At 63.4% G+C, this 15,276-nt stretch overlaps 1 protein-coding gene across 1 annotated transcript; it reads left to right on the top strand.

Moving 5' to 3' along the window:
- Positions 1-6,185: 6,185 nt before the first annotated feature.
- Positions 6,186-12,680, top strand: LOC116859677 (ETS translocation variant 3-like protein). The gene is given in 6 exon segments (XM_032845152.1): positions 6,186-8,159; positions 8,262-8,499; positions 8,638-8,755; positions 8,757-8,828; positions 9,176-9,296; positions 11,685-12,680. Coding segments are annotated over 6 exon segments (1,089 nt in total). The 5' UTR covers positions 6,186-8,098; the 3' UTR covers positions 12,164-12,680.
- Positions 12,681-15,276: the final 2,596 nt, after the last annotated feature.

Raw genomic sequence — 15,276 nt, 5'->3', positions numbered from 1 at the left:
GGACATCACTCAGCGGTCCCTGGGGGGAGAAGCCCCGGGCGCAGGCTCTGGACCAGGCCCTGGCACCCACCCCAGGTGTCCACAGAACAAAGGAAAGGGCTGGATTTGGGAAAGGGACCCCATCCCCAGAGGACACTAAGCCATTCACCTCTGTCTTGGGGAAGAAACAGGAGGTCCCGTGTGTCAGCCCAGAAGCCAGAGTCTGCGCCAAGCCCTCGGCTTCCTGCGCCCCCCCCCCCCCCGCCCCGGCCCAGCCTCCTGTCAGTGCGGGACGTGGACGGGCCCGGGGGCCTCCGCTTTGACCAGGTTTCCGGGAATATGGGAGGAAGTGGGCAGGGAAGTCTGCAGAGCGGCCCAAGAGGAAAGGTGAAAACCGTCCTTCGGCTCAGAGGCAGCCGGTCTGGTTCCCGCAAGGACTCGCAGCTGGTGACACAGGGGGACTTTCCTGGGAGCCGGGGTGACGGCAGGAAGTGGGAAAGCAGAGAAGCCAGGAGCCTCCTTCCCTGGAGGCCGCCCAGATGCCGCCTCCCAGGGGAACCTGAGCGACTCGGTGTAGAACCAGCCCCAGACGGAGGTCCCAGCCGCCCCCGCAGAGCCCAAGGGCTGGGCAGGGCCTCGTGGAGAGACGGGCGAGCTCTTCCTCCCTGCTTCCTCTGGGCCTCGGCCCCTACCGGCTCCTGACTCCAGCGGTCCGAGCCCTTAGAGGAGGGAGCCGTGTGGGGTGAAGGTGCAGAAGGGTGGGACCGCCCAGGGGATGAGGACAGGCCCCAGCCCCGGAGGGCGACACGCGTCCCAGTCTTGGGGCCAAGCTCAGCCCCCGCGTGGCCACTCCGCGTCCTCCTTGGAGGTCAAGGCTGCCCGGTCCTTGCCAATCCTTCTCCCCTTGGCCTGCACCCGACAACTGCACACCCATTCGGTCCCCGCCCGCGGCCCCGGACCCTCTCCCTGTGGCCCCCGCGACCTGTCTCTCCCATCAATCACCCCGTCCCTCTCTCACCTTTCCGTCACGTTAGCTTCCGTTGATTTAACCAGAAAACAACCCCCAGAATTGAATTCCGTGGCCCTCCATCAGTTCAGGGTTGGGAGGGGCTGCATCATGAGGGGTGGGAGGGCAACCTGGCCTCCCAGAGCCAAGGAGGAAAACAAGAAAATCATATTGATTCCCTGATGATAGCCGTCAACCTCCCCTCCCTGCAGGACACTGGGGAGACGGGCTCCGGGCCCAACAGGCGTCCCCAGGACTTTAAAGACAGAGGCTCTCTGTTCCCCCTGAGAAGCCTCTCCCAAGGGCGAGCGTCCCCCTCCCAGTGTGTTCTGGAATCCATCCTGCTGCTTCCATAGCAGGGTCTCCGATGCCCCATAATCTGGTTTATTATGCCTGAGCTGGAAGTTCTTCTTGCTGTCTAGCTTTGAGTCACATTAGTAGAGAAAGGGAAGAATCATCTTCCAGAACTCCAGGAAGAAAGAGGCTAAGTGCTTACACACGGGCTAAACCATTCATAGCCTCTCATGGGCGCAGCTCAGAGACGACATCAGAGGTGAGGGTTCAGGGCACCCTGTGAGCAGGTCCGGGGCCTGGGACCCAGGTGGGAAGAGGCCCAGGTCTCGAAGGGGGCGCTCATCCAGGCCTGGGCTCTACCGCCACAGAAAGCCCCCTGAGGGAAGGGCTGGTTGTCTAGGGAAGGGTAGACAGCTGGAAGGACTTCCCCGCCTTCAGGGTCCCTTTTCCTGCAACGGAGGACATGCGGCCTTCTCAGCAGCATCTGCGTTGGCCCCATGTTTTCGGAGCCACTAGCCCCCGAGGCAGGCTCTAGATGCTCAGGACCCACCGAGAGAGACCCCCTCCCACTCCAGCCCTCGCTGAGCTGGAGGGGCGCAGGCCATCATGCCACTGGCCCCTGAAGGGTTAATGCTATTGACTGAAAACCACATCAGCTCCCCTGGGAGCTTGGAGATCCCGCTCTCATTTTAAGTAACCCTAACTCGGGTGTGATGCGCGAGGGCCGCTGCGAGAAGAGTGCGCCTGCGGAAGCGGGGACGGAGCCAGGGACCGCCGCTGCACCGAGGTAAGGGACACTGGTGGCAGGGGGATGGCCCTGCCCCCCCCGCCCTGCCCCAGCTGTGGACCCCACTGTGGAGCCATCGGGAAGGGGGCTTGTTAGGAGACGCGGGGGAAGGGGGCTCGTAAGGAGACAGGGGCGCTGGTGGAGACAAGTGCCCTGGGGCCACGCCGAGACTGTCTGCAAGGGGGCCACCTCCTCCTCCATCGACTGTGGGACAGCCGCAGAGCCGGGGGCCAGGCAGTCAGGGCAGAAAGAAGTGGGGAGCTCACAAAGACAGCTGTTGCCCCCTCTGGCGCTGGTGGGTCAGGTGTCAGCTTGCTGGGGCAGACGGGACTCCTGGCATTCACGGGGTCCAGTCAGGCTGGGCCCGAGGGGAGGACGGGCTCAGGTGACCCTGCGGGCTCTACCTGCAGCAGCTCACCCAGAGCTCACTGCACCATCCGCAGGGCTGAGGGTGAGGACTGATGTGGGGGTGTGGGCACCCCAGCCTGGGGATGGGGAGGAGCGGGCAGGGGTTGGGCAGACGTCCCGGGGTCGGAGAGTTAAGGCTGGGCTCCCATCCAAGCCAGGCTGGTGTGAACTGGATCGAAACCTCAGACAGGGTAGGGGGATTCTGTCCCCTGTGCTGGCTTGTCTCCCTTCCTATGACTCCTGGCATCCTTCCCAAGAGCTGGGTCCAAGAAGACTGAAGTCTGAGAGCCCTGGGCCCTAGGGCAGGTGCAGGCTCCGTGAGGCTAGAGAGGCAGAGTGAAGCGCGCCGGCCCCCCTCAGTCCCTCCCAAAGGACAAGAGAAGGGCCAGGGAGGAGTGTGGGACCCCGGTTGCCCCAGGTCCAAGCGCCTTTCTGGCCCTGCTCGGGGGGCCATGGGGCCGGTGAGGAGTGGGTCCTCACGCAGGCTCGGGGCTTAGCAGAAGTGGAAGACAGGGTTCACTAGGATTGGGGTGAAGACAGGGTTGAGGTGGAGGCTGGACGTCAACTGGGGTTTGAGGGGGTGAGTCAGAAGGTGGCAGAGGCCCCCAGCAGCTGGCGAGGTCCTGAAACACTGGTCCCGGTGTGCTCAGACCCCGCTGCCTGCCATCCCAGCTTAGCGTTTGGCTGAGAGTTTCACTTCCTCTGGCCGGCCTGGCCTGGCTCCTCGGCCACCTCAGCGCCTGCTGGAGGGGATTTCTTGTCCCTGGGTGGGTTGGGGGTGGACAAAGGGAAGGACCGGGGATGTCCAGGCAGGGGCATCCCCAGGGCGCAGCTGCCTGCCGGGAATGAGATGAAAGGAAATGAGCCTGGGGTTGCCCCGGGAGGGGTGCAGCGCTGGGGGGCATTGGGAGGGAGGCAGGTGGTATGAGGGGGCTGCAGAGGTCGGGCCAGGCAGCTGGGGGGCTGCATTCCGTTTCCAGCTCCGAACGATGGGTGAGACAGAGAGCAGGAGCTCGGGGAGAGGCTGGAGGTGGGCGCATGGTGCGGTCTCGGTCTCGAGAAACAGACGAAACAGACGGAGAAGGAACAGCCTCGAAACCGAGACAGAAGAGGACGGAGCAGACGCTGGGGAGGGAAGACTCGAGAAGCCTGGTGGACGGGACTGGAAAGGAGAGAGAAGAAATAGTCAGGAAGCAGGAAATGAGCTGAAGATGAAAAGGTCAAAGCAAGGGGAACAGAGACCAGAGAGGGGAGAGGGGAGGGTGCGGGGCTGGGAGCCTGCCTCCTGACCCCCGGGGCCCTTCCCCCAACCCCTGGTCCCAGGGCTAGGCCACTTTCCCCTCAGCCTTCAGCTGCCCTTCTGACAGGTCTGGCATAGGGCCTGGGGGTGTCTGGCTTTTCATTTCTGCTTGTGGTTGCACAAACCTTTTCTAGCCCACGGCCCCCAGGGACGCAGAGACCAGAGTCGGAGGGTCTGCAAGGGACCGGGCTGGGGGTGTGGGGGGGACGCAGCAACCTGGGACCCGAAGGCCCCTGGAGGGGTGACAGCTGTGGGAGAATCAGGCCTGCCTGGGGACCCTTCTAGGGGAGCGGCAAGGAGGGGCACGTCTCCGGGAGGGTGGCTGGCAGGAAGGGCTGACGTTACTGGGGAGGGGTCAGCTGGAGGAGCACCAGGAAGCGCTCCCTGGGCTTGAGGACTTGGCCAAGGAGCAAGATGCCCTGGGGGCTCGGGAAGAAAGAATATCTATCCCTGCCCCTCCCCCAGACCTCCAGGGGTCTTGGCCCCTCCCCGGCACCCCCCACCCCTCGCACCCCTACCTAAGCAGCTTTAGCTAATAGCATTAGGGAGGTCTCAGGACTACCTACTCTCCACTTGGGACTGAGATCAAGGGGACAGACTAAAGGCTTCTAATCAGATTGGGATTTGATGGTGGGGGCAGGGGCCAGGCAGTTGGCTCTGCGCTGACCAGCCTAACCCCTGCCCCCCCCCACCTGGAGGCTGTCATCTCTGTGTGTCCACTGTCCCCCACTGTGACCCTCTTATCCTAGCCTGTGTGCACAGGCACCCTTCCTCTCCGCTGCTCTCCTGCCAGATCAGTCAGGGGCTCGCTGAGAGGACCCGGCTGAGGCCAACGTGCAGTCACCCAGGTCGGCGTCTCAGAAGGCCCAGCGGCAAAGCCCCTTCTGCTGCAAGTCTGGCTCCTCAGTTAGGGAGGCAGCATCGGTCTTGAACTAGCAACTTTGTTTCTTCTTGAGTGTCTCCCCGTCTTTCCCATCCCCCCATCTGACAGAGCGTCCCCAAGCGTCACAGCTCAGCTGAGACCGGGAAGTCTCCTCCAGGGCCCAGGGCCCAGCCGCCCGCTCCACTCCCGGGGTTCGGCCTCAGCTCCTAGGGCCCCCTGAGTGATTACTGCTCAGAGCTCGGAGGCAGACAGACCCGTTCCCCGCCGGCCAGCTCTGCCCCTCGCCCTGGAATCTTCCGCACGTCTCCTCTTCAGAGCCTTGATTTCCAACACCTGTAAAATGGGGATGTGAGTGGCCACGTCAAGGTGTTATCGTGAAGATTCAGTGCCGTAGCTTTGGGGGAAACGTCAAGCCCCGTGCCGGGCGGGATAGGGACCCCAGTCCTCTTGACTCAACTCAGAAAGATCAGATCTGCCCGGGATATTTCCTCGAGCTCCACGCCCTGGCATAAGGCTCCCTCCCTCTTGTCACCAGCATTCTCTATGCTGCATCTCTCAATCCTGACCTAAACCCTACATGGGTTGTAAGGGGCCCTCGCAACGGCCAAGGAGACTGCCGGTGCCCGGGCAGCGGGCCACGGGGGCGTTGCTACAACCTTTTAATGACGGAGTTTCCCAGAGTTAGGACCCTTTTTGCCGGATAGTCCCCCACCCCAGCCTGGAGCTGGAGGAGCCATGAGAGACCACCCCTACCCCGGCCTGCAGCCCTTCACCCTGGGCACCAGGCAACACCAGAGGGATGAAGCCAGGGGCCTCGGGTGCAGGACTGGGGGACAGAGCGGGGTGCCTCCCCCAGCCTCTGGAGCCTCATCACCAGAGCGGGGATTAGAGCCTGTCTGAGGCTGGGTCAGCTCCTCGGGGCTCTAGCACAGAAGGAGGGGGCTTGAGGGGAGATGTTGGGCAGGACTCAATGGCAGGGAGGACGTCCACATCCAGGCGACAAGCTCCTCAAAGACTTGGGGATCCAGGAGGGACTCCCATAAACATGGAGGAGGCTGGAAAATGGGGAGGGGTGCGAGGGCAGGCTTGACCTCGCCACTGATGCCACTTTGGTTTTTGTATTTGGGGTTTTTTTCCCTTTGAGGGCCAGACAGGGTATTGGTAGCCCACCTGGGTGGCAGAATATTTTATATCTCAAATTAAGGTCTTGCTTTCCGCTCTTTCACTTGAGATCTGTGTGGCCTTAGAGAAGTTCCTCCACCTCTCTGAGCTCCGTCTCAGATAGTTCCGATGAGGTTTTGGGGCGGGCATGTCGATTCCTGGGCGGGACACAGGGCACACTGAGGGTCTGCTCTGCCGTGGATTTATCATTCTCCTTTTTTTAAAATAGATTTTATTCATTAATTAGAGAGAGAGCATGGGGAGGCAGAGAGAGAAGCAGGCTCCCCGCTGAGCAGAGAGTCTGATGTGGGACTCGATCCCAGGACCCCAGGATCATGACCAAAGGCAGATGCTTAAGAACTGAGCTCCCTAGGTTCCCTGGAGTCTCCAATCCTCCAGACCAGTGGCATGGGGGCAGCTGTAGGAATCCCACCAGCTCCCTCCATAGAACAGTGTTCCCCTGGGACCTCTCACCTCCACGCCCCTCCCTGCTCTACCTTCGATCATCTCCCAACCCATTTTCCTAAGGTGAGGTGGAGGGTTCCCAACCCGCTTGAGACAGGAGGAACTTCCCAATGGACAAGGCAGGAAAGGAAGGTGGGAGGGGGTGGAGGCATCCGCTTCAGGGGAGGAAAGAACCAGGAGAATTTCCAGAATGTCAGCTGGCAGAGGGATGGGTGGGAAAACCTACTCCCACAGACTCCAAGTAGGCGTGGACCCGCTCGCCCTCGGCCACCTTAATTTCCAGGGATGCTTTCTGCTCAGGCCAGACTGGGGACCCCCAGAAGCACCTTCCCCAGGAGCTGTCAGTTTGTCCGTTGACACCCTGGGAAAGGGAAAGCAAGAGACCCATATGACCTCTGGAGTGGGGGGACAAGAGTGTCTCACCAGCTGAGGTGTCTGGGATCCCGAGCCGTCCTGACCCCCTCCCCGATTCCACTCTCAGGAGGGTCCCTGCTTACAGCAGGGTCCATGGACCCAGGAGCATATTAGAAATCCACACTCTCAGGCACCATCCAGCCCCACAGCATCAGAATCTGCATTGCAGAGAGATTCCCAGGGGATCCTTAACGTTTGAGAACCTCGGCAAGCAAGCAGGTGCTGTGCCTTAGGAGCCGTGCATCAGGAGGCTCTTCCTTGGTGAGCTGTCTGGGAAGTGAGGCGGCCACTCCAGCCAAGCCTCCACATGGCCTCCAGCCCTTCTGGCCTCCTAAGTTCCAGCCGAGAGCAGCCCTCCCTCTGCCCGACTTCCCCCGAGCTGCAAACCCAGAGTCAGGTCACCCAAGCTGGTCTCCAGTGCACACACGATCCTGCCCGTGCAGGGACCATCTACGCCAGGAGCGGGCCCACATCCCGCATCCCCCCGACACTCTGCCCTCAGTGACAGTGGGAGCTGGCCCGGAGTGCCAGCCTTGACCCCATCTGGAAGGCTCTAGGATATGAACACTTCCTCCCGCGGCCCTGGCCTGCATCAGGCAAGATCCAGCCGTGGGGGCCCACTCCCCATCCTCCCCCCATCTCACCGCCATGCCTCCCGCCAGTCTGGGTACAGACAAGATCCCACTATCCAAGGGCCCGGGGTTCGGTAACTCAGTGGACACTGACAGAGCACTTGCGGGTCGGAGGCCAGTGCTGGGCAGGCCCCTGGGGAGCCGGCCGGCCATGAACCAGACGGCGGAGATTCCTGACGCCTTCGAGCTGCCACTCTGAGGGGAAGACAGATACTGAACGCCGTGGATAACTTCTTTGCCCCCCGTGGATGCCCTTGCCAGCCCTTCTGGAACAGTCCCAGCCCTCCAGGCCTGGGCCCGCTCGGCAAACCCCCGCTGAGAAAAGCACAATCCCAGGTCTCCCCACACTCGCAACCAGCTACCTGGGCCACAGAGCTACGGGTTTGCGCATCTCCTCAAGGTTGACCAGGACCCACCAATTAATTACATTTTCTCACGTCTTCTCTTGGGGAAACCTCCGATCCCGTGAGCCCTGAACAGAGAGCCCATCCTGTGTGCGTCCCCCCGCAGGGGCAGGGTATGGGACCCACCTGTAGGTGGCTCAGCCCCAAGCCCTGGCCCGCAGGAGACCCCCAGAGGAGGCCGGCCTGGCCCTCGGGATGGTGCGGGGAGCTTCCTGCCGGCGGGCCGCCCCAGGGTCCTGCCTCAGTCTCCGCTCGCCCCTCGAGTCTCCCCGCTTCTCTTGCCTTCCTCCTTCGCCTCCTGCCTCAGCAGCACCCGCCTCCCACCAGGCCCAGACGCGGCCCTCGCTGCCCCCCCCGGGAGGACCATGCAGTGCAGCTGCACAGTCGAGGGCGCCCCTGCCGGCCCGGGCAGCCCCTGGATCTCAGGTGAGCCTCTGCCAAGCCCCCCAGGCCCCCCGCAGCAGGGGCAGGGGCGGCCGGGGGGCCTCCGCGCGAGCAGCCGGGTGGCACTCACACCGCTGCCCCCAGGCGTGGCCTTCCCGGACTGGGCCTGCAAGGCCGAGGCGTCCCCGGGCTCCCGGCAGGTCCGGCGGTGGCACTTCATCCTGGAGCCACTGCGGAAGGAGGAGTTCCGCCACGTCCTCGCCTGGCAGCAGGGGGAGTACGGGGAGTTCGTCATCAAGGACCCCGACGAGGTGGCCCGCCTCTGGGGCCGCAGGAAGTGCAAACCCCAGATGAACTACGACAAGCTGAGCCGGGCCCTCCGGTGAGGGGGGACGAGCAGGGGCGGGGCCGAGGGGTCAGAGGTCAGGGTCCCTGTCACACCCCCCCGCCCCACCCCCGAGCTGGGGTTTGGCTCGCTGGCCCTGGGCCAAGCCCGCGCCCTCCACCTCCGACCGTGCAGATACTACTACAACAGGAGGATCCTGCACAAGACCAAAGGCAAACGGTTCACATACAAGTTCAACTTCAGCAGGCTGGTTGTGGTCAACCACCCTCTGTGTGAGGTGTGGGCTCCGCCTCCCCCCCCAAGTGCTGCTGGGGGCCCCCGCCCTCCTCTGGCCAGCCCTGCTGCCCACGGGCTTGCCCAGCGAGGTAGGTGCCCCCACAGCCCGGGCCCTTCTGCCCGGGAGACCCCCTGCCCTCCCCCTGCCTTGTAGTCCCTGAGCGCCCAAGGGCAGGAGCGACGCCGTGACTCACCCCTGCGTGGTTCACGGTGCAGCACACACCTGGGAGTGAGGGCGCCTCCTTCCTTGCCAGGCGTCAGTCCTCCGGTGGTGCGGTGCCAGGGGAGGCCCCGGGCGTGTGGGCAGTGACCGTTTAACAACCATTCTGAGAACACTCCATTGTGCGGACAAGTGGCTCTGGGCACCGTGTGAACTGGGGAGCACAGGCCGGTCAAACCCGTCCCACCCCACCACTGCTTCTCACCCCCGCCCCAGCTCCTGCATAGCCTGCTGCTTGCCCAGCGGGCCACGGCTGAGCAGCCGGCTGGACACCAGACCCCCCACGGGCTGCCAGAGGCCACTGAGGACAAGAAGGGGAGCAGCAGCGGCGCCCCCCATGAGTGCTGGAGCTGCAGAGGGCCCAGGGATGGGAAGCAGAGGAGGGGAGGACCGCCAGGGCCAGTGCTGGTGCGCTAGGGTGGGAGGCTGAGACAAGGATTACTACGCGCCATTCACCCTTCCACAAACCGAGCCCCGGCTACCCCCCCGGTGTGCGGGCTTGGATGGTCTGGTCGGTGACCGGGGCGAGACTCAGGGAAGAGCCAGGAGCTCCGGGAACGCAGAGGAGGGGCGGGCGTCCTGTAGGAGAGCGACCCCTGGGCTGGCGAAGCAGGTGCAGGAGATGCCCAGGCAGAGGGAATAGCTTTTGGACAGCAGAGAGCAGATGCAGCAAAGCTGAAGCGCCCTGGGGGCCTGCCATGCTCGGGGACAAGGGATGCGGAGGGTGTGGGGCAGGGAGGAGGGGGACAGATGAAGCTGGCCAAGCAGCAGGTGTCCGGTCACGAGGACTCAGAGCCACGCTAACAGGTGGGACTGAACCCCATGGGTGGGAGGCCCCCCGGAGGGGAGAGGCGTGATGAGATTTTTATCTCAGAAAGATGACTTGGGGTCTATGCAGAGCTGGGGTTCCAGGAGGCGTGTGTCTGGTGCTGGTCGGCTGGGGAGGGTCACTTAGGCAGAAGATGATGGGGCCGGAACGAAGCCACCCATACCAGGTGGAGAAGGAGGGCTGACAGGAGAGAGAGGGAGGGGAGCATGGCAAGCAGAGAGAACAGTATCTGCAAAGGCCCTGGGGCAGGAAAGAGGCTCTGGGAAAGGCCAGCACTGCCCAGGGGGAGACCATGGAAATGGAGGCAGAGGCCAGCTCTCCCAGGGCTGTAAACAGGGAGGCGATTCTCTCTGTGAGGAAGTTCCCAGGGACCCTCCAGTAGCCCAAGGCTCCATACAGAGGTCCCAGACCTGCTGCTCCTCCTCTCCCAGCAATTTCATGGGGTTAGACCCTTGGCCTTAGCCCTACCCGCAGCGTAGGTAGCTGGGCGCCCGGAAGGGCCTGGCTCTGGGCCCCGGAGTGCTGCTGCGGCTGCAGGTGTGGGCCGCCCAGGACATGCCGGGACTCGCATGGCCACCCGCCTGCCCCTGGAGCTAGACGGAGCCCGCACGGCACCCCTGATCTTCCACCCCACCCCACTCCCCACCCCCCTGCCCCCGGCTATGGGACTGCCTCGGGCATACAGCTTTCTCTTTGGGAAACCGTGAGCGGGAGACAGTGTCCCGGCGAGCCCCAGCTTGGAGGGAGCTCCGTGCTCCTCCCTGCCCTCTTCAGGCACCCACACGTGCCCTGCCTGGCTTAGGTCCCCAGGAGGGGAGAGCAGCCCCGGGCCCACTTCCGGGCTGGGATTCCAGAAGGCTAGAGCCGCCCCTTAGCAGCAGGACACCGCTTTAGGGAGGAAGAGAGGTCAGGGTTCGGAGGCAGGGGCAGCAGGAGCCAGGAGGTGAGGCAGGGCAGCTCCTTCAGAACCCGCTCCTCTGCGCCGACTCAGCCCCCGCCCAGGGCCCACAGAGCTGCTGCCTCAGGAGACCCGGGGACGTGGAGGATGGTAACCCCGGGGACCCAGGGAGGGGCATCCCTGCCCCATGCAGGACCACGTCCTACTCTCCCCTTCAGAGCCCCGACTTCAGAGTGTTCCTTTCCAATCTGCCCGGTGTGTGCAGTCGTGACTGATGTGCTTTTCCAGCTTTTTCTAAGTCCAGCCCCACCGCTGCGCTCACTCTGCTCTGCGATGAAAGGATGTGGCCTTGCGAAGGAGGGACCTAGAGGGATTGGAGTCGGACCTTTGGAAACATAGACAGTGGTGTGAGGTTCTGCTAGCCGCCCCGAGTCCCGGGCCAGGCCTGGGCACCCCACTGCAGGATGCCCACAGAGCAGGAGGGCAGGGGGCCGTGAGGGCGGATCTGGGAGGGGGGCGGGGGGGAGGAGGCTCCTGGCGGAGCAGAGGCAACCAGAGAAGCCAAGGGCCCCACACTAGAGCCTCAGCCCTTTGCTCCAGGCCATAGGGAGTGAGGACAAGATTCACGGAGATTAGGCAAAGGACGTCCTCTTCCAAGTCGTTGCACACACGTTGCACACACGGTCACTGAGCTCCTAAAAGCGCCCGGTGGGGCTGGGTCCAGGGAGAGCGCAGCAGGCAGGCCTGCCCCCTCTGGGCTGGGCCGGGGACGCAGACCTACAGGAAGTAACAGCACAAGTGCCGCACTCCATCGGGGCCCCCGGGAGAGTACAGGGGCCATGAAGGGCTCAGCCAGGCTGCCCCCAGGAAAGAGACTCCAAGCAAAGAAGACAGGGAGGTGCACAGTGGGGAGAGGAAGTTTCCAGGAAGAGGAAAGGGAAGTGGGTAGAGATGCGGGGCATCCCGCCTGATCTCTCCCCCTCTCGCTCTCTCTCCAGGCCTTGGCTCTCTCCCGGGCCCCTGCCAGCTCAGCCCTTGCTGCCTCCTGGGGAGCCTCCAAGACCAGCCACCCAGTCTGACATCCTTCGCCCCTCCCCTCCCACCCTCCCTCCCTGCTGACTGGGCCCACTTCTCAGGGCACTTCCTGCCTCCTGTCCCCCCGGAGCAGCCGTTCCCAGGGGCCTCCAAGCCAGACACCCTGCTCCCAGGGCCCAGGGGCCTCACAGGGACCCACCCCTTTCTGGGACTCCCCCTGTCGGCTGGGCTGGGACAGGGGGTTGGTGAGAGGCTCCGGCTCTTGTCGCTGAGGCCCCAGGGCCTGGAGGTGAAGCCCTGTCCCATGACAGGTGCAAAGAGACACCTGGACCCCAGGGACGGCTTCTCCTCAGACATTCACGAACCCAAAACTGGGGACAAAAACCTCATGTCCCCCCGGCTGGAGAACTTCAAGGCAGTGTGGCCCTTGGACCCTCCTTAGGTGGGGAAGAGATAGGGGGTGGGGGTCCCCCAAACTCCATCCCTCCTCTCGTCTGCTTCCTTTCTGGCTTTGCCTGGCCCAGCTTTGAAGGGGTGGAGCTGGACAAAAGGAGGTGGGGAGCATTGCAGGGGTGAGGAAGATTGAGGCAAGCCCCCCCTTCCCACCCAGTTGTCAATCAGATTAAGGAGACAGTCTTCATCTCCACTTTCTTCAAGGGGCCCAGCCCCCCAGCTGCCCACACAAGGGAGAAAGTGGGCGTCTGGGTTGGGGGTCAGGGGTCAGCATGCCCTGAGTGTTAGGGCCCAGGCCCCTCCTCCAGGCCCCACTCCCAGTCTCTGCCCCGCCCTCCTCACACTCCTCCACCAGCCCTGGGAGCTCCTGTCCACGCAGACACTTCCTTCTGTCGTCACCTCCCCCCAACTCCTAAGACCCAAGGGCCTGGGGCAGGGAGGGACTGGCCTCATGGGTTCTGTAATTCTGCCCAGCAGACCTTGAATAAAATGCCCTTGGCCACCTGCCCTCTTGTGCCGCTTCCCCACCCCACTCCCGCTGCCCTGACCTGGCGCAGGGCTAAACGCCACCCAAGGTTCTTGTGGGAGGGGGCGAGGGGTGGGGAGAGGGACCACCATCCCCTCCCCAGAGCAAGAGGCTGATGGAAGCCTGGCGAGGAGCGCCCCCCTGCCAGCCACGTGGGAGACCAGGCACAGGGACGGACCCCGAGCGAGCGCAGAGCAGGGCCTTCCCAGAACCACCCTCGGGTCCCTGCGAGACCTCCGAGCACATTCGAAGGGGGTGGGGTGATGGAGGGCCTCGGCAGGCTCCCCTTCTCTCTCCCCGGGGCCTCAGAATGACACACGGAGCTGATAGAAGCCTGGGTGGCTAGGGGAGGGGGACACGCGAGAGGGGCTCCTGCTGTGTGAGGGCAGAGCCGACGGACAGAGTGTTCCTGGGGCCAAGGCAAGCGAACCAGACCACCCTCCTGTCTCTCGGCTGCCCGCACCAGGTTCAGGACTTGTCTCCCCTTCCTTGCTTGGATGCGGAGCGGGAACGAAGGGGGCACAGAGGGTCCCGGTTCCTCATCCAGGAGTGGGTGTGTGCCTTGCTTTCTGCTGCCACCCTGTCCCTCTCTGTGGCCAACGTGCGGGGAGGGAGAGGCCCCGAGTAGCTCGGGGTCAGGCCCTCACCCCACGGAGAGGCTGAGATGAGCCAGAGCCCAGCCCCTGGGCCTGCAGGCTGGACACAGGCCGGTGCACTGCCTCCGCCTCCCCCCGCAGCAGGTCTTCCCCCCAGGAGATGTCAGGAGATGCTTCTCGCTGGCTCCTCAAGCTGCAGGCCTAGCCCCAGCCCTATGGGAGGGAGGAGCCCCCAGGCTGGGGCGTCCCCTCACCCTGCCCAGTCTGGGAGACAAAGAGCTGGTGTTGTCCCTCCGGCCCCAGGAACTGGCTCGCACTGTCAGGGGACCTGGGCGCTGCTTGGAGAGCCAACTCCACGGACAGGGTCCCGTACCGGGGACCCCCATGTGCCCTCTGCCCTACCCACCCCTTCTGTGACCACTGCCTTTCAGGGAATGAGCAATGTTTGCCAGTATCCAAAAGTTCCCTTTGGGGGAGGTGAACTGGGACAGGACAGGCCAGGAGATGTACCCTGGCGGGGGTGGGGGGATGCTCTGCATGTGGGTAAAACCCACTTTCCCAGCCTTGGCACCGTGGCCATCTGGGGGTCTATTCTGCTGTGGTGGGAGCTGTGCTGTGCGTCCTGGGTTGCTGACAACATCTGTCCCTGGCCTCCGGACGCCAGCAGATGCTCTCAGCTGTCCCTAGGGGGAGGAAATTGTCCCAGGCTGAGACTCACTCCAGCAGAGGGTGGCCTCGTGGAGTCCGGGCGGGCTCCCCAGCGCAGGACGCCGCGGGGTTCTGTGTCGTGAGAGCGCCCTCTGGTGGCCAGAGCCTCCACCAGCGCCGTGCCCGCTCCCACCGGCGGTCCAGGGACTGGGGGCGGGGCGGCGGGGGGGGGGGAGGCGGGGGCTGCAGGGCACAGCCTGGGGACATGGCTAGGTTTGAGAAGAAGGGGTGATGGGCACCCTGGGGTCTTCTCAGGTTGGGAAGGGAGTTTCAGGATAAAAACAGTTCATGAAACCATCCCGTTCCAAGCCCCCTTTACAAATCACAGAGGAGCCACCAAAGGATCTGCAGGTCTCCTGTGACCTCAAACAGCCGGTCAGCAGCCCCTCTGGGACAACGGGGTGCAGCTGTCAAGCCCGACGTCACAGCCTCTGGCTGCCTGCGGCCATCAACCCCTGCCCCCGGGGAGAGCACAGAGTGGACACTCAGCCTTCTTCCAGGAGCAGCGGGAACCAGGACCAGACGCACAGTCAGCGCCCCAAACACCCCTGCTGTCACACCAAGCACAGGGACACTCGTGGGTTCAAGCAGCGTTTGAGGAAGTCACCCACCCTGGCCTCACGAGCTCTAGACTGTTGGGAGCCAGAGGGCCCGTGGTGATGGTGGCCCGGAGCCGGGAAGAGGCTTGTCCAAGGTCACAGGTAAAACGGGAGCTTCCCCCACTCGCACCTCACCACAGTCACGAGCACTGAGGGCTTAAGAGGCCCTCAGACCCCTTAGAAGTACGAGCATATCACATATCGAGAGGGAGATTTTCCGCAATTCCTGTGTGATTTTCGCTGCAACCGCAGGAGCAAACATTTCCCTGTGTCTGTGCATTTGCACACGGGGTCATGTCGGCTTGTGCTCACCCCGGCTGCGTGATGTGAATAACAGCATGTCCCCCACGAAGCCGGGGTTCTCAGGGTGACACAGCACACGCTCCTTTCAGGAGAGGCGTCTGTCACTAGAACCTTGACGTGCCTGGGCAAGAGGCCCGGGAATCTAAACCCAAAAGCAAGTCGTTTGCTGCCCCGAATTGCTGGTGGCAGCGACGATAATCCCTGCCCTCTCCCTCCTCGGTTCCCAAATGAGGACCCTGCCCAAGAGGGGAGAAGAAAATTCCAGTACACACACACGCGCGCGTGCGCGCACATACACACACACGTACACACACGTGCACACATACAGATATACACACACGTACACACACATATACATATACAAACATAT

The sequence above is a fragment of the Lontra canadensis genome, unplaced genomic scaffold, assembly GCF_010015895.1.
Source record: "Lontra canadensis isolate GAN:19392208 unplaced genomic scaffold, GSC_riverotter_1.0 scaffold160, whole genome shotgun sequence".
NCBI lineage: Eukaryota > Metazoa > Chordata > Mammalia > Carnivora > Mustelidae > Lontra > Lontra canadensis.
Note: the sequence above shows the minus strand (reverse complement) of the source record. Positions and strands in the feature narration are given on the sequence as shown.